General features: G+C 42.9%; 1 protein-coding gene across 1 annotated transcript in view; it reads right to left on the reverse strand.

Moving 5' to 3' along the window:
• Positions 1-2,886: 2,886 nt before the first annotated feature.
• Positions 2,887-26,923, reverse strand: part of chic (profilin chic) — a 38,066-nt gene continuing 14,029 nt past the window's right edge. The window contains exons 2-4 of the mRNA XM_045765929.2: positions 25,211-25,327; positions 8,978-9,131; positions 2,887-4,128 (exon numbers count right to left, since the gene is read on the reverse strand). Coding sequence (XP_045621885.1) covers positions 8,979-9,131; positions 25,211-25,327 — 270 coding nt within the window. The 3' untranslated portion in view covers positions 2,887-4,128; position 8,978. The remainder of the gene's footprint in view (positions 4,129-8,977; positions 9,132-25,210; positions 25,328-26,923) is intronic.

Genomic DNA, 26,923 nt, shown 5'->3' on the forward strand with positions numbered 1-26,923 from the left:
CTACAGGGTCTGCCAATAGCTAAGCAGCAGCACTACAGGGTCTGCCAATAGCTAAGCAGCAGCACTACAAGGTCTGCCAACAGCTAAGCAGCAGCACTACAAGGTCTGCCAGCAGCTAAGCAGCAGCACTACAGGGTCTGCCAACAGCTAAGCAGCAGCATAGGGTCTGCCAGCAGCTAAGCAGCAGCACCACAGGGTCTGCCAGCAGCTAAGCAGCAGCACCACAGGGTCTGCCAGCAGCTAAGCAGCAGCACCACAGGGTCTGCCAACAGCTAAGCAGCAGCACAACAGGGTCTGCCAACAGCCAAGCAACAGCACTACAGGGTCTGCCAACAGCTAAGCAGCAGCATAGGGTCTGCCAGCAGCTAAGCGGCAGCACCACAGGGTCTGCCAGCAGCTAAGCAGCAGCACTACAGGGTCTGCCAACAGCCAAGCAGCAGCACCACAGGGTCTGCCAGCAGCTAAGCAGCAGCACCACAGGGTCTGCCAACAGCTAAGCAGCAGCACTACAGGGTCTGCCAACAGCTAAGCAGCAGCACTACAGGGTCTGCCAACAGCTAAGCAGCAGCACTACAGGGTCTGCCAACAGCTAAGCAACAGCACCACAGGGTCTGCCAACAGCTAAGCAACAGCACCACAGGGTCTGCCAACAGCTAAGCAGCAACACTGCAGGGGTCTGCCAGCAGCTAAGCAGCAGCACCACAGGGTCTGTCAGCAGCTAAGCAGCAGCAGCAGCACCAGATGGTCTGCCAACAGCAGCACCACAGGGTCTGCCAGCAGCTAAGCAGCAGCAGCACCAGATGGTCTGCCAACAGCAGCACCAGATGGTCTGCCAACAGCTAAGCAGCAGCACCGGATGGTCTGCCAACAGCTAAGCAGCAGCACCACCACCACAGGGTCTGCCAGCAGCTAAGCAGCAGCAACAACACAGGGTATGCCAGCAGCTAAGCAGCAGCAACAACACAGGGTATGCCAGCAGCTAAGCAGCAGCAACAACACAGGGTCTGCCAACAGCTAAGCAGCAGCAACAACACAGGGTCTGCCAACAGCTAAGCAGCAGCAACAACACAGGGTATGCCAGCAGCTAAGCAGCAGCAGCAACACAGGGTATGCCAGCAGCTAAGCAGCACCACCACCACCACCACAGGGTCTGCCAACAGCTAAGCAGCAGCAGCAGCACCAGATGGTCTGCCAACAGCAGCACCAGATGGTCTGCCAACAGCAGCACCAGATGGTCTGCCAACAGCAGCACCAGATGGTCTGCCAACAGCAGCACCAGATGGTCTGCCAACAGCAGCACCAGATGGTCTGCCAACAGCAGCACCAGATGGTCTGCCAACAGCACCACAGGGTCTGCCAACAGCTAAGCAGCAGCACCGGATGGTCTGCCAACATCTAAGCAGCAGCACCGGATGGTCTGCCAACAGCTAAGCAGCAGCACCGGATGGTCTGCCAACATCTAAGCAGCAGCACCACAGGATCTGCCAACAGCTAAGCAGCAGCACCAGATGGTCTGCCAACAGCACCACAGGGTCTGCCAATAGCTAAGCAGCACCACCACAGGGTCTGCCAACATCTAAGCAGCAGCACCACCACAAGGTCTGCCAACAGCAGCAACACAGGGTATGCCAGCAGCTAAGCAGCAGCAACAACACAGGGTATGCCAGCAGCTAAGCAGCAGCAACAACACAGGGTCTGCCAGCAGCTAAGCAGCAGCAACAACACAGGGTATGCCAGCAGCTAAGCAGCAGCAACACAGGGTATGCCAGCAGCTAAGCAGCAGCAACAACAACACAGGGTATGCCAGCAGCTAAGCAGCAGCAACAACACAGGGTATGCCAGCAGCTAAGCAGCAGCAACAACACAGGGTCTGCCAACAGCTAAGCAGCAGCACCACCACAGGGTCTGCCAACAGCTAAGCAGCAGCACCACCACCACAGGGTCTGCCAACAGCTAAGCAGCAGCAGCACCACCACCACCACAGGGTCTGCCAACAGCTAAGCAGCAGCACCACCACCACCACAGGGTCTGCCAACAGCTAAGCAGCAGCACCACCACAGGGTCTGCCAACAGCTAAGCAGCAGCACCACAGGGTCTGCCAACAGCTAAGCAGCAGCACCACAGGGTCTGCCAGCAGCTAAACAGCAGCACAGGATCCATTAGCATTTAACGATGGGTAATAGACCTATTTTGCTACTGGGCGAGAGCAACATTTTGTATCTATTACAGACGAGGTAATGTAGGTTGCTCGTGTTAATGTTAATTTTTTTTTTTTTTTTTTAGTTTATTGTAATGTCAGTGCATGAATCTTGTACCAAGTATGTGTAACATACCACAATTGTCGACTTGTGATCCCTGCATTAACCTATAGTTAAATAGGTCTATTGTTAACCTGAACTGACATGGTCTGTAATCTACCCCGTTTTACAGCTGTGCTCCGAGATTACTTACAACACTCCTAGAGTAAAAAAAAAAAAAAAATAAATTCATTTGATTTTATCTCCATTTTAAGTATTCCCATTAAACTTTCGCAATAAATTGTTAATATAATTAAGTGTATTTACGATTTTTATTGTCCAATTTATTTTTTTATTTTTACAGTTCATATCTGCATTTTCTTTTACACAGTATTTGTGCAATTCATGTAAGATTCATCTATGATTGACTAAATTCTTTACGTTTTTACTAAAATTATTAACCTTTAAACTTATTACCATAACATTTTATGCTGTGTTCTTATAAATTGGTACGTCATTTTACTAGGCTGTACGTCGACTTATGAACACTACTTTCTGGTTTATGCTTCGTTTATCAACAGTTATATTTGCTAGAACTTCATAATGTTAGATGCACTTAAATCGGTGCCGAGGTGGACAAGAAAAAACATTTATTAAGTAGTGTTTATTGGGGGGCAATGGAAGCTGTACAATACTGAGCACCAGCAGGACAACTGCTAGTGCGGCAGAACACCAAGCCTGGGCACACAAGGGCCAATTTTGTGCCGCTGATAACCACAGCAGTGACCTTGGGTGGTCAACGCTGCGCTGGAACCTTAAGTTAAAAAATGACACGACCAGCGATCCTGAACCTGACGTATTTTGAACATGAATATGACCACATCGAACTTCTACCTCAGGTTCATAATCGCTGACCTTATTGAATTGACTAACTCCCCCCCACCCCCCCTAAAACTTTTCAAAACAAATGTCAAAATCTCCCAAAATGTGTAGGAGTTAATTACCCCCCCCAAATCAAGTGAAAAATTACATTAACAAAACTTAGAACACTGAGCAAATGCACAGTAATAGATATTAGGACCCAATCAATAACAGGCTAGAGCAGGTTTTCTTACTAGAAAATGTAGTTCGTTGGATATCAACACAAGATACCAGTTGAAATAAGGAATGCATGTCCCATAAAATCGTTTCCACTTTACAGATGGTTGACAACGGAAAACTACTTAAAGGAACAAATTCAATAAAATTCAACATGAGCATCAGTGGCTAGCAGAGACTAGACACTCACAGTTGTTCGAGTGTGGAAGGAATCGAGTTGATCAAGAGTGAGATGTGGTTCAGGAGAAAAGGTGGTAGTGGGAGAGGAAGCCTTTACGGGAGGGAAAAGGGGGGGTCACAAGGATTAGGGAACAATTGAGTCAACCCCCCCTCCCCTGCCACTAAATGCTTGCAGATACACACAAGCTAGCCACTTCACTAATAGCTGGAAACAAAAATAATCACTTATCAAGAGTGCAAGTTAATTCACAAGCTTCAATAATAATGTTCAGGGAAAAAATTTATTTTACAAAAGTGTTGAAACGTGTAAAGTATATATATCCACTTCATTGAACCCTTGCCAAAGTCTGAAATACATACATACATCAACACTGGTGACACAGGCAAGCCTCTCCCAAACAGTAGCTGTTATTATCCAAAAATCCAAGGGCTTACACATTTTTCTCTTTCTGTTTGCATTTGTTCAGATTGAGTAGCAGAGTTTAATAAGATGGAACATGTCTGGTTCATGTCACAGTCATAATTCCACTGGTCAACACTGGTATATCACATGTCATCCACTGCCATGAATTTCCAAGTGAAGAAACGGTGATATTCAGAGGATCCGCCATCACTGCAAAAAAAAAAAAAAAATTTAATTGGTTTAAATCACTGCCACCTATTAAATTTCAGTTCCCAAAGTGCAACTACTTTGGAAAATTTTACAATGTTCCATATGGAAATTAACTTTGCATCCATGTCCAGAAAAAAATAAAAACATTAAAGATGCATCTAATTATCTACCAAATTACACGTCCCAACTCCAATACGAAAAACTCTCATTCAATGTTTATAGAACAATAATTACCAAATTGTTCATATATAATCAACTTTCCCGTAGAAAAATTTAGCGCTTTAATTGTTAACGAATGTTGTCGAAGCTTTCTTACAAGCTAGACTAAACTATCCATATAAATTCATTGGTTACAATATCAACACTGACCATCAGTAAACATAGATCTTTATTGTGTACAGTAAAAAGTGAGCCTCACTGCTATGTAATCTATGTCCATACTACCTAGGTCACGCATTTCTAGTCCAAAGTCATTACTTTCATTGAGGCGCTGATCCTAAGAGCGCGCCTTTTGAGTGTACATCTTAATTGCTACCAATTTCTTGCTACACAATGTATGCATTACCTCTAATTCATGGGTAAACACCGACTAGTGCACAGTACCTCCAGGCCTTTTGTACCTCCCTCCCACTGTCCGACAATTTATATTTAACCTATTTTTGAAGTATGAATTACTTCACATCTAGTTTAACCCTTAAACTGTTAAATGGCCAACATCCCCAGGGTGCTCAAGAAAAATTCTGAAAAAATTATTTCTTATGACAGCCTTCAGGAAGCACAACAATCCAAATAAAGAGTGTAGCTCTTGTTGTTTAGCTGTAGTAGCCTGGGTAAGTTGTATATTCTTAGTCGAGGTATATTTTAAACCTGCCGCATACCAACACTATTTTCATCATTTAGTTTTTTCATGCTAACAGGTTGTATGTCAAAATTACTGTATTATGTAAAACTGAAAATATATGTATATACAAGTATAGATACAGACATCCACATACTAATTCATAATACATGTATATATAAGCCTGAATTTTATATACATATAGCACACATTTTGCCTCAAATATATACATGGTAATTCTTTTTTTGTTGCTAAAAGTTTAGTATCTCCTCTATGGCTGCCCTAAACATTCACACAATGGATGGTGATGTTGCCAAGCCATGGGCATTTTCTTACTAAGGCCCTAGAAGGAAAGTGAGAAACTCTGGATTTTTTTCCAAGATTGGTATGGTTACTGATGGTCTGAGGAAGCAGATGTGAGTATGTACAGGACTATTTTAAATATGAAAATAATGTGTGATTTGCACCATTTTGTGAGTTACTCCCATCATGTATGTTTGTACGTATTGCACTGTTTAAGGGTTAAACATTAGTTTAGATAAAATTATGCAAAAGCCTCTAAAATCCAGTACAGTACTTACAAGTAACCTAAACTGCATACTGTGCAAATTACCTAAACCACTGGAATAAATTTCAGCAACTATAATTAGCAACTGCATGACTAAAGCTATGTATCTTTTTCAGGCACATTCTCTGCTTCAATGGCAGTATTCCCTAAAATACTAACAATTGCTATACACAGATTTATACACACAATATAGAAGCATTGCTTTTAATTCATCCATTTCAGTACTGTAGTGCAGCAATCATTATTTAACCTAATTACAACCTATTTACAATTTTAGCGCCCCCCCCCCCAATCTCCTCCCCAAGATACTCAAACCAGCAGCCACAATTGGACCAACTTTCACTAGGCTCTCCTTTATATGACTCGGGTTATTCTACTAATGGTCAGAACCTATTAACCCTTGCACTGCTCCCACTACAGTGATTGGCCCATCCCAAATTCTCAAATTGCCTGGAGAGGATTTAATGTGCCTCATTTTTTTTAAGAGCTCCTTTTTAGAGGAAGTCATTTGACACTAGACACCTATCAATCATTTCCAATATTTGGGGGGGGGGGGGAACAATCCCAAACTTTCCATCCAGGGCCTCGGTAAAAAAAGATGCAGGCCATGTCTGCCACGCCAGCACACCATCCAGTGACAGCACACTGGTCAGCCATACTGTAGTTTGAAACATTGAACTTTACAGCAAGTCAGTCATTTCCACATTATGTATTTGCAGGCAAAATGTGCACTGGGCACAATAAGATTTTCACACATTTGTATAGCTTTTTATACATTTGTATCAATATACTGTACAGTATATTTACACATTTGAACATTAATATACTGTACAGTATTTCCTAATGCATACTATTTTATATTTTTTCATGATCACGTAAAGTGAGGAAATTAAAAATGAACATTCCCATATGGCATCTTCATTTCTATGAAAAAAAAAATGAAACTTCTACCGGCCACTACAGCTGAACCATGACTGGTAAACATTACTGTGCTTCCTGGATACTAACAATACTGTATTAGAGCAAAAAATGTAGTGTGTTTTGCCGATTTTTTTTTAACTACCCGAGCCTGATCAACCAGGCTGTGATTCTTGTGTTAGGCTGTAAGCATCCACATACAACAGCCTGGTTGAAGACTGGGCCACGGGGGTCCTAAGTCACGAAATCGGAAGGTAACCTGCACAGTTGGGGGGTTTAACTATCCAAACTAGTCACATAACCTGCCAACACTAGCATTTTACTAGTACCTGTAGTAAAACTTACTTTGACAACCATCTTTATAAACCAATGGTGCCGGTTTTTAAAGTTAAGATCCAATGTAAGTTTTTTTTTAATGTCAATTTCCACAAGTGCATTTGTACAATTAAATCTAAAGAGTAATTCCAGCAGTAGAGTTGACTGAAAAGGGGCAAATGGGAGAAATAAATAGTGGCAAGTTGTCTTGCCACAAGGCCCAGTGACAGACCCATGGGGTTCATGTGCACAATTGTCCTCATTGCCTACCGACAATACCCCTACATCTTCCCCTTTTTAATGCCACATTCACTACCAAAGTTCCTCCATTATCATGTCTGAAGTGCACACTTGTTTAACACATGCCAACACTGAACACTTTCCTCCAACTCATTAACTACTGGCCATTTCAACCTGAATTTTATTATACCATTAAAATATATATATTTTAGGCCTATTGAAGAATTTTCCATAATTTATTTATGCCCTTTACTACCTTTGCCCTTCCTAACCTATAGTTACATCCAGTAATTTACCTACTCCAATACTCAACTTTCACATTTTCCCCCATATTAATATTACCAAGTAGTAGTAGTAGTAGTAGTAGTAGAAAGAAGTGGTAGATTGTGTGTGAATGTACACTAACCTGTGAACTACACTAAGAGGCAAAATTTAGCATAGCTGCTATAGCACCCACAACTCCCTATTCACACTACTAGTCATCCACTGGCTACTATGCTATGCCTACTTCACTTGCTCCACAACTCCGCAAGTAATTACATTGAAAATAAAGCCTTTCAACTGGTTTTGGCAAATATTTGTCATGTTATATTTATCAATAAACAGGAAATGGTACAAGGCCTATTGGCTCAACCAGCCAACTATTTATGCCCAACCACTCTTAGTATCTAACCTACATTTTATACTGCATGCTCAGCAAAGTGACTTTGCAATAAAAATATTTTCACCTAAATGTCCCATCTGTAGCCTAGCTAATTATTCAAACTTAATTGAAGCTTACACAAGATGTGCTCATTTTCACAGCTTTAGTCAAACCTGACCCATAATTTAAATTTATTAAGACCTTGTGCATTTTTGTACCTTTTTTCATATTTAGCCTAATTAAATTCCAAGGCTTTATTATTTGCTGGTACCTTGCCCTATTTTACTATTAACAGCTGCTCCAGTTTCTTCCAAGTTACTAAAGCCACTTAATGAACCCATTCTCAACAAAACACCATTTCATTGCACCAGTGTCATTTCCCTAATTAAATGGAGGCATCACCCAAAGGAATGCAGTTATATATTTTATTACTACTCTTCTATTAGTCGAATATAATCACTACCACCAACGCCAAACTACTGCACCCAATGCTTCATACAAGCAGGTGTACAGTGCTCTTGTAAACTTTAACCTTGTGCCATTGGACGTACTAAGTCCTGTGGACAACTGTATCTCCCTCCCTCATTATTAAATCTACTACTCTCTATAGCACATTGCATTTTGACATGTATCTGGCTAAAAACTTAAGAAAATGGTAGTGACATGCAAAAGTGACACGTTCCATTTTCTGTGTGGGTCCTTTGGTTGGTTAGGTTATGGCACTTGAGTTTATGGGAATGCTCACCAAAATGGTCTGATTAAATACCTTTTGTTCCTTCCAAATACTTCCCCTCAAATCTGACAACTGAGGCACCAGATTCAAGTGTTTTATCAAAGCCTTTGTAATTGCATGAAGTGCCTTCCAGTTTTAATGTTAGTTATGCAGATTGCCTTTTCCACCAACTACAATCCTAAAACCTACTCTTCCAAATTAGTGATAGCCATGCTCAAGTATCAACTCCACGTTACACCTAAGGGAATGACCCAACTGATTTTAAAGTAATTAAAAGTCATTACCCAATTATTAGAAATGGTAATGGTGTGCACAATGGAAACAATAGGCAAAGCATTAGATTTCAAAAATCAAATCTCATTAGCAGTAAAAATTTCCACAGTTTGCACATTTCATTTTAGCCTTTAACAAACCCTAATGTAAATGAATCCAATCATGCCATACTTCCCATACTTTCTAAAATTCAAAAAGTCAAGGTTTCCAGAACCAATGGCCTTAAATATGCACTACTGTACAATGCTAGGCTGGATTTCCCTCATTCATTTAAAATCTTTAGCAAGTACAGTAACACCAAATGGGCATCTGGTACCTTACCTCAGTAAGACAAGGAAATTAGGTAATCCCCTAGCGACTCTACAATTGATGCCACCTGAGGGTGTTGAATGGGTTCTTCAAACACTGCTACCAACACTGCTTGCAACGTCTTCATCGAGTGCATTCCAGCCTTTCCTTTCTTGCATCGGATAACCTGTAAGTAAAGAATACCCATGTGTCACCAACCACAATCTAAGACCAAGATAAGGAGATTTCCAAGATTAAAGCTAGCCCTATGTATTCTCCAATTATAGTCTAGTCTGATAAATAGGATACCCTAGAAGTTTTGAAATGCCAGGAGCTCTTCATAATTTACCAATATCCAGATATTGCACTTAAAGATATTGCAACCCAGCCCAAGACAATGTTTACCATCTACATTTGTTACCTGCAATGCTTCTAAATTCAATTTTAACCTACATTTGTATTTGAAATATTTTTCCAAGCAACCCATTTCTTGTGTTGGTATGATGAGCTATGGTACTCTCGCCACTAGTCCCATTTAACAGAAAAGGCACATTTACAACATCTGAATTACGCAATTTATTATTACACTGAAATGTGTGGGGGCAAAATCTTGCTGAAGCAACCATGTGTGTAAAACTCTTACTCCGCTTAAGTAAAACAGGTAACAGTGGGCCAGCCAGAGGCTTGGGGTCCATGCAGGTATATCCCAGAGGGGGGAAAAAAAAAAAAAAAAGTTTCGAATATCTTTCCTAGTTGGTTCTACTATTTGCTGGTTTAACGCAAATCCGTCACATCTGCAAGATGTCATTTGTGTGCGACTTCAGACTGCTTCCTGGTACAGTATTCTCCCACTATAAAAGTACTGTATTTGCCATATTTTCCATGTTAGAAGTCTTGAGTTTAAATCTAGCAAAATTATGTTAGGGGTAGGGTTTGTGAGGTTTTCTAAGCCATATTCTATTTTCATAAGTTGGTCTTTAAACTGCTGGAGGATTTGCATCAGATTTATATACGAGGACAATCACCACATTTAGAATTTCTATTTTGGTTATCAGCACTTCCACCATATCTTGTGGTTTGAGCAGCTCTGTGCAGATGAGGGTGTGATGTACAGTCTGACTCCCCCCCTTCCCCACCTTGTAGCCTATTTCCTGTTACATCTGAAAGATTGTACTCCAATACCCATATTTCACTATCATAATAGTCCTTAGTGAGTTTGTTAAAGCTGCAAACATGACATTTGCCTCATTTAAGAGGCCATTTAGAAGTGACCTTTGAACTGTATTGCATGTTTTCATACCTTTTATATTGGTAAATATGAAGGATGTTGTACTTGTGGAAGTGCTGGGTATTTTACTTTGTGCTAGTATCTGCCTCAGTATCACTGTTGAAGGACAAGACCAACAGGCTCAGGAAACTGAGCAACAGCTGATTGACAGTAGATGGGAAGGACCAAAGCACTGAAGTTCAACCCCCTCCACCAAGCACTTTATCCACAGGAGCAAGTCAAAATCAATCTAATCCCAGCAAAAAAATTTTAATACCAGTACTGGAACAAGCCTTAGCCATCAAACAAACAAGTCTTAATCTTCATTAACTATTTGCTGGAAATTTAACTACAATCACACTGTACAGCTTTACCTTTAACTGAGGGGTTAAAGGGCTAAGCTAACCAACATATTTCCAGATTAACACTGCTAATATTTAGTTTCAAAACCTAACGTATGAATACCAAAGTTGACAAAATTGTTTATCTAAACTATTGGTACACTAAACTATCATTGCAGTCATTCCTTTGGTATCTAAAAATTACATTACCTCAGACTATCTTAACCTTCATAAAGAGCCAATTTGTGTATTGTGAAAATCAATCCCATACAACCTAACGGGGTTAAAGAAACGCTCAAGGGACGGTAATTTTTTTCCAAAATATGCAGTAACAAAGCCAACAACCTTTTCATTATACTACAACTTTCCAACGATTATCATTATGTACATTCCATAAAATTACTAGTTGCCAACTCCTTTATTGCCATGGATTTTTCAGAATAGTTTAGCCGTTTCTTCCAAATAAAAAATGTAGCTGCTAATCTAGGCTTTTAAGTGGCTAAACTATCTATATAAATAAAAATAGAAATGTTCATTTGTTCATAATCGATAATCTCCGAAAGTTCTTCACCGATTGGTTTGAAATTTTTACACAACATTCCATTCGCATCCGAGCAGGTTTTTATATACATACTACTGTATATAGATGTCATGTCTGATGGTAAAAAAACTTCCTTTATGAAAAACTTTCATGTGGGGAAATCTTTGAAACCTCTTTACTGATTTCTTTGAAATTGACACCGTTGCATTCGAATAGACGCGTCTTTTTATATACCTACTCACCTGTGACAGGAAAAAACATACATGCTTCGCCTGTAACAGGAAAAAACCCGCTTTGTTTGAAAAACAGCGCCATCTGTTTGACGTAAGAGCAACACACTGTACTCTGAATGTTCACCTATTGCTTTGAAATTTTGACAACGTTCCATTCAGATACGCGCATTTTTATATATCTACTATATAGATGCCACCCCTGTGACGGGTAAAAACGTGTTTGAAAAACAGCGCCATCTGTTGCACACAAGACCATCACACACTATACTAATTATGTTACGATTCCATTGCAATATTTCCGATTTCACTGATAAATTTAATTTTCATAGATTTCAATTTATTATCATTTTGATTTGATTATTTTGGGTGACATTGCAATCGAGCTGTGTTTACCATACCGTTCATTTCGTGAGTATAGTTTAATTTTTCATTTTTTCATTGTTTTTAACTTTTTCTTGTATTTCAGTAATGGGAAAATCTGGGGCCAGATTCACGAAGCAGTTACACAAGTACTTAAGAACATGTACATCTTTCCTCAATCTTTGATGATTTCGGTTACATTTATTAAACAGTTTACAAGCATAAAAACTTGCCAATCAACTGTTATTGTTATAAACAGCCTCCTGGTGCTTCGGAGCTCATTAACCTAAATAATTGTAAACAAAGCTGCCAAAGATGGAGGAAAGATGTTCAGGTTCGTAAGCGTTTGCGTAATTTCTTCGTGAATCTAGCCCCAGATCATTTGATGTTCCCAATTTTCTGATGATGCAGTGATCTGATGTTCCCATCAGACGAGGGAGTGGGGAATGGTGGGAAGGACGAGAAGACGGGGGGGGGTTAAGGGTAGGGGAGGATGAGGGGACGGGGGAGTGAGGTATAGTGGGGAGGACGAGGGGGACGGGAGGATGAGGGGAACAGGGGAGGGGGGAATGGTAGGGAGGACGAGGGGAACAGGAGAGGGGGGAATGGTAGGGAGGACGATGGGACAGGGAGAGTGGGAGATAGTGAGTGGGGGGGAGGACGAGGGGACAGTGGGGTGGGGAATGGTTAAGAGGACGAGAGGATGCTGGGGGAGGAAAAAGGAATGAGGGAGTGAGGAATGGTTGGAAAGTCGAGGGGACGGGGGAATGGGAAATGGTTGGGAGGACGAGCGGACGGGGGAGTGAGGAATGAAGAGGAGGACTTCGAGATAGGAAGGTTGCTGTGGCCAGGTACAGCTAGTTAAAAATAAAAATTGCAAAGTACCCCTTAACTTCCAGTAGAATCCTTACCTATCAGCAACTGTGGTGAAGGTAGTTAGGAAGTAAGATCTTGCTCTTTACAACCTGCCTCCTAGCCATTTATATCCATGTTAACTGCCACTGAACACTGTTTTCGTAGTTTCCTTAAATTTGAGGATTGAGACAACCTCTTCCTTCAATACCTTCACTACCACTTACACAGGGAACGAGAACATCCTTACGTCTCCAGCTTCCACGGATGTCGCCTAGTCCTACCTCTAAATAGGATTGTGTTTTCCCCACTTTCTCTATGCCCCTCAAAATCTTTCATTTAGCCATCATATGCCCCATCCCTTTATTAAGGTTGTGAAGGCAAGTTCCCTCAATCTTCCCTCATAGTTGAAACCTTTCAATTCTGGCACTAATCTTACTGCAAACTTCTGAACTATCAAGTTGCTTTGTGTGCTTCACAATGTATGGGTTCCATGCAGGTGCTGCATTCCCAAGTAATGGCCTCAAATAGGCAGTGTGTATGGGCTTTAGTCTAAAGCTTCCTTGTTTAAATTCTTAACCAACATCCTAATGTTTGCTAACTTCCCATATGCTGCTGCTTTTATCCTCTTCGCAGGAACTGCTGGTGATAATGTGTTTAAGTCTACTACCAGGCCTTTTCTTTGCATTTCAAATAAATGCCTTTCCATTATGGTGTAATTAAAAATGCATCTTTTCTCCCTTACCCATTATTACTTCACACTTGCTTGGATTGAATTCTGTTGTAAAACTAAACTACCTCAAAGCAAGTTATTCCCTGCTTGGTCCTACAGAGGATCCATATGAATTTCAGTAAAGTTTACAATAAGAACCATTGAATATTACAGAAGGCAATACGAGTAATTTTATGGGAGCAGGAGACTTCTACAGTGTGTATTTCCCCAAGGTAAGGGGAAGACGTCATCGCTAGTCAACCCATCCTCTTAAAAATAACTGCACTTTTGGCTCGTATGCGCACTATGGCCAAATTTGGACATAATTTGAAATGAAATCGACTCGCAAAAGTGATGTTCTGTTCCGTTTTCTATTTGAGTCGTCCGGCTTACGCGCAGAGGTTATAAGAGGACACTTTAAATTAACGTTTTTCATAACTTTTGAAACGTTGAGAATTTCCTGCCCACCTATCAGAGGACCCTTAACTTTCTGTTAAAAAATCCCAAATCTATTTTCATTTTCAAATTACATCCAAATTCGGCCATACGGGCAAACGGCCAAAAGCAACGTTCTTTTTAAGAGGACAGGTTGCGCTAGTGGCATGACGTGTACAGAGAGGACATCATCGCTAGTGCTGTGCCATGTACTGTGGGCTTGTGACATTAGTGGTCAGTAAGGGATCAAGGAGAGAACAGTCACTTCGTCTCATCCTAGGAAAGAAGGTACAGTATTTTGGAGTTTGGGTGAGAAATCTGCAAGGACCTATGAAGGAAGCAAGTGCTCAAAGCAAGAGGACAATTTGCAGCACCCATCTACTTTGTGTGTAGCAGGTTGATCAGTCCCTGATAGTCCACTGTGGTAGAAAAAAAAAATCTATCCTTTAAGAGGATGTGTCGACAGGTAAACCAAGTTGGTGCCTATGTAGTGACCCCACACTCAAGTCATTATAGAGAAGTCAACAGCTAATGCGCTTGACGAGGTCCTGGGAGTAGTTCAAGCCCGGCCCGAGGCCAGGCTCGGTTTGAGAGAAGTTTTCTTCTTGATGTCCATGGTTGTTCCGGCGATATTTATTATACTTACTGGGAGATGTTGAACCGAGGACCTCTTATGTTTAGCCATCTTTATAGTGGTACCTTTGCTTACGAATGGAGCACTTATGTTCTTTAGGAACTTACGAATGGGACACAAACTTACAGGGACAGTTCTTTTATAAACTTTTCGTGTTAAGAGCCCAATTTCTCCAGAAAATTTTAATCGGGTTATGAACTTTACCTCAGGAAACTAGTCTGTCGATATGCGTATGGCCAACCTAGCGCGTGGTGGCACAGCTATCGCTCCTCAGATTACCAGTGCCTCGTGCCTAGTCACTATAGCGCCTGAATTCTTTACCTGGTTGATACCTGGTTGATAGGGTTCTGGGAGTTCTACTCCCCAAGCCCAGCCCGAGGCCAGGCTTGACTTGTGAGAGTTTGGTCCACCAGGCTGTTGCTTTGAGCGGCCCGCAGGCCTACATACCCACCACAGCCCGGTTGGTCCGGCACTCCTTGGAGGAATAAATCTAGTTTCCTCTTGAAAATGTCTACGGTTGTTCCGGCAATATTTCTTATGCTTGCTGGGAGGACGTTGAACAACCGCGGACCTCTGATGTTTATACAGTGTTCTCTGATTGTGCCTATGGCACCTCTGCTCTTCACTGGTTCTATTCTACATTTTCTTCCATATCGTTCACTCCAGTACGTTGTTATTTTACTGTGTAGATTTGGTACTTGGCCCTCCAGTATCTTCCAGGTGTATATTATTTGATCTCTCTCTCATCTTTGTAGCGAGTACATTTGGAGGGCTTCGAGACGATCCCAATAATTTAGGTGCTTTATTGCACGTCTGTGTGCCGTATATGTTCTCTGTATTCCCTCTATTTCAGCAATCTCTCCTGCTCTGAAGGGGAAGCGAGTACTGAGCAGTACTCAAGACGGGACAACACAAGTGACTTGAAGAGTACAACCATTGTGATGGGATCCCAAGATTTGAAAGTTCTCGTAATCCATCCTATCATTTATCTGGCTGTCGCAATATTTGCTTGGTTATGCTCCTTAAACGTTAGGTCGTCAGACATTATTATTCCCAAATCCTTTACATACTGTTTTCCTACTATGGGTACATTTGATTGTGTTTTGTACTCTATTATGTTTAAGGTCCTCATTTTTACCATACCTGAGTACCTGGAATTTATCACTGTTAAACATGTTATTTTCTGATGCCCAGTCGAAAACTTTATTAATATCATCTTGAAGTTTTTCAATGTCCTCAGCCGAGGTAATTTTCATACTGATTTTTGTGTCATCTGCAAAGGATGATACGAAGCTGTGACTTTTATTTTTGTCTATATCTGATATGAGAATAAGGAAAAGCAGCGGTGCAAGGACTGTACCCTGAGGTACAGAGCTTTTCTCTGCACTTGGACTAGATTTGGATTTTTTTGATTTTTGCAAGGGTAGTTTTTCCCCCCAGATTTTTGGCTATTTGAACAAAATTTGTTATTGGGGTCTCTCGCCATGGGTCCCAAGAAAGCCAGTGGTAAGGTTCAAGGCAAGAAAACACTTGAGAATGACCAGAGGAAAGACAAAAGAGATCATTCGTAAAAAGTAATTATCAAAGAAGGTAACAAGCAGGGAAGGCTATGTAGCACCATCAAATGTGCAGAATAATCAAAGGGCACTAAATATCACCGAGGATGCCAATAAGAACAAACGCACAAGGCAAATTATATCAAAAGTATCCGATTTTATCCCCTCGGTAAAGTGACCGAGGGGGGGATGGTCAGAAAGCAAGACACGCTTGTCCTGAAAATCAGGACATTCAACAAGGATATGCACAACTAAGAAGGACACTGCAGTTAGGACAATAAGGAGCAGGGGCGGCGCTCTAATAAGTGTCCGTGAGTTAAGTGCGTATGGCCAATACGCAGCCTTGCCAGAGTTGTTTCCCATTGCCGGTTACAGTGGTAAGGCGGCCACAGGGACAATATCCTTAAGAGTATGCAGTTTGTTACCAGTAACAGAAGACCAACAACCCTGTCAACGAGCAAGGATGGAGGAATGAATAACTGGGTAAAAGTCTGAATAAGGAATACCTTTAAGGGAGATGGGACAAGTGCGGATAGCTTCCTTAGCGGCAGCGTCTGCATGCTCATTTAAAGACGCCAATATGGCTGGGCGCACAGCAAAACTCAACTGTTAAATCTACTGGAGATAAGAAACAGCCAATGTTGAATCTCGACAACCACCAGATGAACTGGAGTAAAGGACTCCAAGAGCCATGAGGGCACTACGAGAGTCCACTACAACCACAAAGGAGGATTGACAGCGAGAAAGCAGGAGACGAGCAGAGAGAATAGCATAAAGTTCTGCTGTGAAGATGCTAGTCTCTGAAGGCAGGTGACAGATGTGGTCAGGAAAAACAACAGTAGCCTACACCGTCTGCAGATTTAGACCCATTGGTAAAGATGGAAACCGAGCAGGAATGTGAAGAAAAGTGTTCAAGGAAAAGGCGTTTCAGAACTGTAGGAGGTGTAAAAGCTTTAGCGATATGGATCGAGGATTTGCAATATTGAGGAAGGGGGACCTTCCACGGGTTGTGCAAAGGCACAATCCTGTATGGTGCACAGGATCAAGACGGCGAAGAGTAGAAGCAGAAGAGTAAGCGGGGCATCCATAATCGAGTTTAGACAGTACGAGAGAGGAATGCAAAGAGGAGCGTGCTCCTATCCACTCTCCAAGAAGCATGTGATGGAACATTAAGGGACCTTAGAGCATTCAACACGGAGGTAAGAGATATGGGGCAACCAAGACAAAAAAAAAAGTGTCAAAGATTAATCCCAAGAGCTTCGCAGAATCTTTGTACACAAGGGGACGACCATAAAGTGACAAAGAAGGACGAAGGATGACATGCTTTCGAGTAAAAGTCATAGCACAGGTCTTAGTTGCAGAGAACTTTAAGCCATGATTGGTGGCCCAAGATGACATGGCATCAATCGCAAGTCGAGGCCGCCATTGAAGGAGAGGCGAATCATCACCTTGACAGCAAAGAGTGGATTTGAGTGTATCACAAAGACAGCAATGGACCATTGAGGGCAACCAGAAAAAAAATAGTAGTGCTCAAACCACTACCTTGGGACACCTTCATATTGCCGAAGAGGCAGAATAGCACCAAGCCTGACTCAAAGAACGCCGAGAGGGAAAGCTTTGGAGGAAGAGGGAGATTACCACGAAGGCCAAAAGAACGAAGTTGGGACAGAATATGGTATCTCCAGGTTGTGTCAAGCCTTTTCCAGGTCAAAAAGGACAGCAGCAACGGAGGTCTTCGCAGCAAGAGCAGTACGAATATAGACCAAGTTATCCAGGACATCAGTCGTGCTACTGCACTTGCAAAAAACAAATCGAGAAGGAGAGATGACTGTTCCAAGAACCACAGCCGAACATTTACCATACGCTCAGTTTGCAGACAACTTGTGAGGGCAATAGGGCAATAGAGCAAAAGTCCTTAGGAGATGTCCCGAAAGAAGACCGTTTCCGAACAGGAAGCACAACGGCATCGAGCCAGTCCTCAGGGACTGATGACTCCCAGACCTGGTTACACAGATCCAGTAAATACCGAGACGTGCAAGGAGGGAGATGGCGAAGCATCTATGAATGTCACCCGAGCCCGCTGCCATAGAACCGCAGAGGGCCAGGGCAGACTGAACTTCAGAAAGAAGGTATCGTTATAGAAGGCGAAGACGAGTGTGGAAATCTAAGGGATGAGATTCAAGAACAGGCTTAAAAAAGGAAGGATTGAGGAAGATGAGAACCAAAGCTAACAGAAGAAAAGTGGACCCAGTTTGACCACAACCTGCACTGGGTTCACTACTAGAGTACCATGGAGGTGAAGAACCGGAGACATTTGGAACAAACTTGCCCGCAGTCATGCAGATCATCTTCCAAACCTGCAGAGTAGTATCGGACGTAATGGTGGAAACAAAATTTCCAACTCTCACGTTTAGCTGTACGGATGGTCCCATGGACCACAGCACTTGCTTTCCGAAACAAAATAGAGGAGAGGTCATGAGAGTAGCACAGAGGGTGAATAGGTTCCAGTCAGCTTTGGCAAACTGCCACCTAGGGAAGGAGAGGAGAGGGGAGGGGAGGGGGAAGAGAAAAAGGAAACAAGGACGGGGAAATAGTCACTTTTGGAGATCAAGAACTCGCCACGTGAAATCTAAATAAAGGGACAACGAGCAGAGAGAAAGATCAAGACAGGAAAAGGTGCGAGTTCGTGAGTCCACATGGGTGGGCTCACCAGAATTCAGAAGAGACAGGGAAGAAGAGAGGACGAACGGTTCGAGAAGGCGGCTTCGGGAGTTTGTCAGAGCATCACCCCAGAGGGTATGTTGACAGTTGAAATCACCCAACATGAGCACTGGCAAGGAGTCCAGAGTGCTGGACTCATGAATGGAAACCGGGACATTTGGGGGGGAAAAAGGGAACAGACTATACCATTTATACGAGGACATGATCACCACATTCGAGATTCTAAGGAATTGATAGGGAAGAGAAAAACCGACTACGGGGACCCCAGGGAACACACACCAGGGGACACCGGTAGAAGGAGAGGCCAATGAGCGTACTTTCAAAAATACGGGCAGCAGAACAATGGACAGGTGATGGAGAGGATGAAAGGAATCAGTAACAAGAGAGCAGTAGAGTTATGGGCCCCAGCAAGAGCAGAGGGGGGGGGGGGGGGGGGGGGGGAAGAGACCAATAACCACAGAAGTGACCAGGACTAGCACCAAGCATTGTGCTCATCCTGGAGACGAGCAGTGGTGAAATCTGTGTAATCAGAAGTTGAAGTTCATGGAAGTTGGCATTAAATCCAAGAATATTCCATTGAAGAATAGACATCAAAAAGAGAAAGGACAGCAACAGGGAACAATGAAAAAACAAAGGTAAAGAAGAAAACATTTTATTAAATAAGCTCAGGATCACCAAAATCAGGGTTAGGGAGCATGGGTAAACTTAGAAAGGATGGAGGGAAGGGAGCGGGAGGACAGACCAGAGGCAGACGGACGGGGTTCAGAGGAGGGGGGAGAACCGAGGGCTGTCAAGGACAGCAGGAAGGGGAAAGGGAGGGGGGGGGGGGGAGGGGATTTAAAAACTGGGGAGGACACCTCAGTAAGGGCAGCAACCGAGAGAGAATCGGGGGCGAAGGAAACCTCCATAGCTGGGACGGGGCCCGACCACCGAAATGGAAGGGGAAAAAGCGAGACAGTTTGGGGATGAGGCAGAAAGCAATGCCTTCTTACCCACTAGGAAGGAGAGGAGCAAGGCTTACATTTCTGACTAAGATAGGTGTTCCAGCAACAACGTACTGGGCGACAGACTCGAGGGGTCTCGGCAGAAGAACGGGAATGAACATGAAGATTGCTGGGAGGATGATGGACATCAACCTGGACAGACAGGCGGCATGGCGAGTCAAGAGATAGTGGGGAGGGATAGGAAGAAGGATCGGGAGGAATAAGAAGGAAAAGACACAGGAGACATAGCAGACAGGGTAGGAAGAGGGAAAACTCCAAAAGGAGAATCAGGAGGGATACCTGGTTGATACCTGGTTGATGGGGTTCTGGGAGTTCTTCTACTCCCCAAGCCCGGCCCGAGGCCAGGCTCGACTTGTGAGAGTTTGGTCCACCAGGCTGTTGCTTGGAGCGGCCCGCAGGGCCACGTACCCACCACAGCCCGGCTGATCCGGAACTTCTCTTAGAAAACCGTCCAGTTTTCTCTTGAAGATGTCCACGGTTGTTCCGGCAATATTTCTTATGCTCGCTGGGAGGACGTTGAACAACCGCGGACCCCTGATGTTTATACAGTGCTCTCTGATTGTGCCTATGGCACCTCTGCTCTTCACAGGTTCAATCTTGCATTTTCTTCCATATCGTTCACTCCAGTACGTTGTTATTTTACTGTGTAGATTTGGGACCTGACCCTCCAGTATTTTCCATGTGTATATTATTTGGTATCTCTCTCGTCTCCTTTCTAGAGAGTACATTTGGAGAGCTTTGAGACGATCCCAATAATTTAGGCGTTTTATCTCGTCTATGCGTGCCGTATATGTTCTCTGTATTCCCTCTATTTCAGCAATCTCTTCTGCTCTGAAGGGGGAAGTGAGTACTGAGCAGTACTCGAGACGGGACAGCACAAGTGACTAAGAGTACAACCATTGTGATGGGATCCCTGGATTTGAAAGTTCTCGTAATCCATCCGATCATTTTTCTGGCCGACGCGATATTTGCTTGGTTATGCTCCCTAAACGTTAGATCGTCGGACATCATTATTCCCAAATCCTTGACATGCTGTTTTTCTACTATGGGAAGATTCGATTGTGTTTTGTACCCTGTATTATGTTTCAGATCCTCATTTTTGCCGTACCTGAGTACCTGAAATTTATCACTTAAATAAAGGGAGATCTTCCGGGACATACATAAAGGAACAGGGAAGTAGGTGGTGGGCTTGTTCGGGTCCAAAGTCTGGAAACGGTTGTGGGACTGAGGAAGGTGGGAAGGACGAGGAGAGGTAGAATGCAACAAGCGAGCACAAGATACGCCAGTGAAAGGGTGGAGACGGCAGACTTCGTCTCACTTCAGGAAAAGTCAAACTATTCCAGCGTTTCAAGTTTAGGACCGCTTCCTCAAGCTTTTAGTGGATACACATGCGGGAGAATGTAGGGTGGACAGAGGGAGGGGAGCCAAGGGCAGTAGTCAGGAGGGAAAGAGGAACAGCTAGGTCTGGGCCCAATGTAGCGGGAGCCCGGTCTTTCAACAGTCCGACTCGGGGGCTTGGTCACCCACCCCACAAGTCCGAGAAGTCATAAGAGGAACAGTATTCAGCGACATTAAAAGGAGAGGTAACTTTCACTAATGTGACCCCGCACCCACCACGGAGCCACAATTAGAGGATAGGACACCCAACAAGAGACACGTTGCCGGTCTTGCCAGGGTCCCCTAGCGGTACGTCCTGAGTATATGCCCCACAACCACCACCTTAAGAACCGTCAGTCCGTCGAGATCGGGTTCAGCAACAAAAGGAGGATTTACAATTAAAGCGTCCCTCGCTCGAGACGTTGGGTACTACAGTTCTACGGGTGAGAGTATGCCTCCCCAAACACCCAGGCATCAAAACAGAATTAGTCCGAAAGAATAATCAAGACTGACAAAAGGTCGGCAGGAAATGAATTAGAAAGAAGGGGAGAAAAATGAAATGCTGAAAAGGAAAAGATTTCTGGGAAAATTGGTGAAGACAGCAGCAGGAGCACAAGGCTTCAAAAGGACAGAGGACTGACCCATGGAGCATCACACGCTGGCAGCCGCCCACCAAGTACCCTCACGACGACGACGAGCCAGAAAGGGAGGGGGTCGTAAACATGAAAATGGTACACGTGTTTAACTAGCTAGGTAGTACAACAACTCTTCAGGAAGGGGGGGGGGGGGGGAGGAGGGAGGAGGGAGGCGGCGGCGGCAGCAGCAGTAGTAGAGGATGTCCCTTCCTCGTTAACCCTCAAACCGCGCATATCATATATAAATGATATCAGTGACAAAACCGAAACCGCGCACATCATTTATATATGATTTCGTGTCTAGCGCTATAATTTAAACTCCCCGCCTGGGATAGGGGCAGCTATAGTACAGCCACGACCGATAGTTGCCAGATGCCACCTAGAAAAAAAATCCAGGCCAACATTCTTGGGCGTGAGAGCGTCAGTATTGAGCAAGCCACCAAGGCTGGCGCACGCAGCACGAGCTCACAGCACCGCTGTTCAGCTTGTGACCACAGCATCGCCTACAAATACCATAATATATATGATACTGCTATTATTTAGCAGTATTACTGAAGCCCCCTGACTGATAAAACTGACCAGGATTCTGATAATAGTAGGATTGTGGTGATATTTAGCGCTGTGCTCCATGGAGGGAGGCGTAAGGCTGTGCGAGGGAGGGTTGTGGCGTCGTCTTCTGACTGTGTGGCCACCATTTATTGACTGCACTCACCATACCAGCTTAGTGGTTCGATATGGTGAACACAAATGTAGATACTTATATATAACGTGTGTGTATATAGGGTATAAACAGCAAGAGTAGGAGGTTGGGGGCCGCCATTTTGGTGAGGGCGGTGGCGTCGTCTGCACGACTTATCATGTTTACTGGTGACCACAATAGTCTTTGGGCACCATACCAGCTTATTTGTTCAGGTATGGTGAATAAAACAGGTAGATACTTGTATATAATGTGTATATAGCGTAATAACGCCACAAACAATATTGTTGAAGGACAATTAGTGCGTCTGGCCTTGAGGGCGGCCGCTGATCAGCTGACTGAGTAGCTACGTCTTTGTGGCCTTTACTCACCATACAAGCTTAGATGTACAGTTATGGTGAACATGTAAATACGTATATATAACGTCTGTGTATAGTGAATAAATACAGAAAGAGTATTGTAGGAGGTGAATGAGGGTGAGTGAGGTGGTGTTGAGGGAGGGAGTGGCAGTGAGTGGCTCGCTGGTGTTTGGCGGTCACTCCTCGTTGCTTTTTGACTCAAGACCAACTTAGTTCGTTATGGTGTACAAAACATGCAAATACTTATATATAACCTGTGTATATAGTGTAACAACAGCAAAACTATTTGTTCATTGTTTTATGAACATAATTGAATCGCTAATATGCACACCCTAATTTTGAGTACAGCGATGGTTCACACATTTTATAATATAAATATACCACAATTCACTGTATGGAATAATATTACTGCAAAAAAACTAAGAAAAAATCAATCGGAGACATTGAAATAATTAGGTAATAATATATTTGTGGCAACTGCCGTCTGACAGCTCGGGCGGAGTAGACCTCGTCTGGCGAAGGCTCTGCCAACGCCCCTTTTTTGCCACACTTCCCTACCCTATTGCGGCTAAAATATGCCACCTACGATTTTTTTGTTATTTTTTCCGTGATCAGGGAACAAAAATGAACACTTCTATAAGACGAAAGAATTTTTTGGAATTTTTTTTTTTTTGTTGCGCCTGTGGGTGTGTATTCCATTTGGGCCCCTAGCGGTTTGAGGGTTAAGAAAATTAGTGCAGTACGAGAAGAACTGCAAAGTTTTGCTGAAAAGAATCACCCAAATGAAGTTTTAGCAGGCTGTTGCATTGATCTTATTAATGACAATGATGTCTCATTACAGATAAGTATTACAAAGGGAAAAATAATCTTCAATGGAACTACTTCTAGCGAGAAAAACAGGCAGCGAGCCAGAAGCAGGTCCCAGTAGTATGCAGGCAAAACGTGCCATAGTGTGTACCCCAGAGAAGTCATCACTGCCTGATGTTATAATGGAAGGGGACTCCTTCCAAACAGTAACACCTCTGCTCCCTCCCCTCACCGTCTTCCATACAAAAAAACAGGAGTCATCTTGAGATCTTGAGGTTATTTTGAGATGATTTCGGGGCTTTAGTCCCCCCGCGGCCCGGTCCTCGACCAGGCCTCCACCCCCAGGAAGCAGCCCGTGACAGCTGACTTAACTCCCAGGTACCTATTTACTGCTAGGTAACAGGGGCATTCAGGGTGAAAAACTTTGCCCATTTGTTTCTGCCTCATGCGGGAATCGAACCCGCGCCACAGAATTACGAGTCCTGCGCGCTATCCACCAGGCTACGAGGCCCCCTCGTAGCCTGGTTAGCCGGTAGCCCCCTCATCAGTAAAGTAATAACTTGCCTACTTTTGTACTTAAGATTTGGGTGAATTAGGTATAAAATTTAGCTTTAACATTTTTGGGGGGAGTCTGGAACTGATTAATTCATTTCCCATTACTATATTTCTTATGGGGAAATTCGCTTCAGTTTACGAACCGTCTAGGAACTTATTAAATTCGTAAACCGAGGTACCCCTTTATTGGGAAGCAAACAGTCACTCCTGCAATTTTTCAGTTCTTGCATGGTAGATGCAGTTATACTTGGGAGCTGTAAAAAGTTCATATTTATTCGAGGACCAACCGGTGGGCGATTCTACTGTTGGTTTACAGGAAGTGATCGGCAACGAGGAAGCGCACCCGATGGCAAGAATTATCAATCTGCAAAACTACGTTTGGAGGATCATTTGAAGAATTATTACTATGTTGGTGTACTGTATGCAGGGAAAGGTGGAGTGTATTTATCGTTACCGATTTATACGTTAAAGCCTAGCTTTGATAAAGTGATTTCTGCCCAGCGAATTAATACAGCAGTAGCCTAGTGAAGAACGATGTGGTGAATAGACTACATGGAAGCATAATGACATTTATTGAGGCACTCTGGTGGTGACATTCCAAAGTTACTGTTGGTAAAGTAATTTAATTTATGAGTTCCTGATACATGTAGCTCTTAAGTGTATGTAGAGGGGGCCTGACAGCTGAGTGGACAGCACTTTGGATTTGTAACCCTGAGGTTCCGGGTTCGATCCCCGGTGGAGGAGGCGGAAACAAATGGGCAGAGTTTTTCACTGATGCCCATGTTACCTAGCAGTAAATAGGTCCCTGGGAAAGGTTAGACAGCTGCTACAGGCTGCTTCCTGGAGATGTGTAACAAAAAGGAGGCCTGGTCGAGGACTAGGCCACGGGGGACTAAGGTATTTTTATACCTGAAATCAAGATAACCAAGATATGGTATTGATTGGTTTGATACAGTATATATTTATGTACGCCATAATTTTAGCCGAGGCTCACTAAATTCTGGAGGTGATTGTGACCAAGATAAGAGCTACAAGTTGGGGAACCATCCAAAACACCATCTTATTTGTATTTTCTTTGTAATAAATGTTTGGTAGATCATGGTTGGCAAGAAATCAAGTTATCAAGAAAGGTGCAGGCAAATATTAATTAAATAAATTACAGCAAATGTTTTAACCTTACCTTGTCAGTCCCCGAGAGGTAGAAGAACTTTTCACCACCTATAACAACCCCTGTCATTGCCAGATTGCTCTGATCTGAAAAACTGGTAGACAGCCTCAATAGCTCATCCCGTGTTGGCTGAAAAGAGAAAAAAGGTCTGTCAAGTATTTTTACAACAAATTAACACAGCATCTACAGTATATGTAATGCTAACATTCCGGTGATTAAACCGCATACATCATCTGATCCTAATTTCCAAAAATCTCTTAAACTCTTTTATAATAATTGTAGTTTTATTACTGCATACAGTGGGCACAACTTGACAGGACTAACCAAGGGCCAGAGATCACAACTGGCAACTACATCACTGTTTATTGCTGCCAATGCCCATTTTTTCAAGATGCCTGCTTTAAAAGTACTGCATTAGGTTTATGTTCAGCCCATTTCCATTATAGTATCTTAAAATAAACTAGAAATACAAAAATGTTTATAAACTTCTATTCACCCTTTTTTTTTTTTATATATTTATTTTTTTTTTTTTGAGATATATACAAGAGTTGTTACATTCTTGTACAGCCACTAGTACGCGTAGCGTTTCGGGCAGGTCCCTGGAATACGATCCCCACCGCAAAGAATTGCTTTTACAACCAAGTACACATTTTACTGTCGAGTTAAACAGAGGCTACAGTTAAAGATTTGCGCCCAGTAAATCCTCCCCGGCCAGGATACAAACCCATGTATTAATGTATGTAACCATGTATGTAAACCATGTAAACAAACAAACAAACAAACCATGTAACCCATGTATTAATCAACAAAGCGCTCGCGGAACGCCAGGCGAGTGTCTTACCACTACACCACGGAGACTTTAAATAATTATTATAAAACACTGGTCATTTATTGTAGGCATACTATTAGCATCAACAAATTTAAAGTTAACCCAAAAGAATCTTTGAAATTAAAATGATTAAAACATTTTACAGGTTCCTGAAGCAGGGCCCTGAACATTCCAACTGAGCACACAGCAAGGGCCAAACTCGAGAAGAGGCACACAGCAAGGGCCAAACTTAAGAGGTACACTTACTCGAGGCAAAGAAATTCTAATGGTACAATAAATGCTTGTATTGTACAAAAGGTTTATCTGTAGTCTCTGCAGCCGTTGGATCAACAGTGCAGCAATAATCAAACTATGCAACCTTTGTCTGCAAACTATATGCCACCAACCCTGATTCGTTGCAACTGCAGATGCCTTCTGGAGGCACTTGCTCCACGTGCTAACTTTACAGAGTTAAAATCTTAATTTCAACTTGCTGTATATTTTGGACAACTACCAAGTTAACGTGTCTAAAGAAAACTTCATATCTAGCTTATTTCATACACCCCCCCTCCAAGCCTTGAAACTTTCAAAAGGTAGCACAATTATACCAGAGAACAGAAACCCTGCCAACCACAGAATTTGGGTCAAAATAACTTCCTCAATAACTTTCCAGCCCCTTAAACTCAATGTTGCATGAACCCATGAAAATCATTAAAAATGATTGGAGCCAAATGAAGTTAACATTCATGCCCTAATTCATTGTGTTGGGGACAAGCAGCGAATGTACAGTATACATACATGTTATGCTTTTATCAATTACCTATACAGAATACATGGTATTAATTTATTATGCTATAAAAATAATTTCAATTTATACACTAGAAAAAGTGTTACTGGGTAATACACAACATTACAAT

Source organism: Procambarus clarkii, chromosome 50, assembly GCF_040958095.1.
Source record: "Procambarus clarkii isolate CNS0578487 chromosome 50, FALCON_Pclarkii_2.0, whole genome shotgun sequence".
NCBI lineage: Eukaryota > Metazoa > Arthropoda > Malacostraca > Decapoda > Cambaridae > Procambarus > Procambarus clarkii.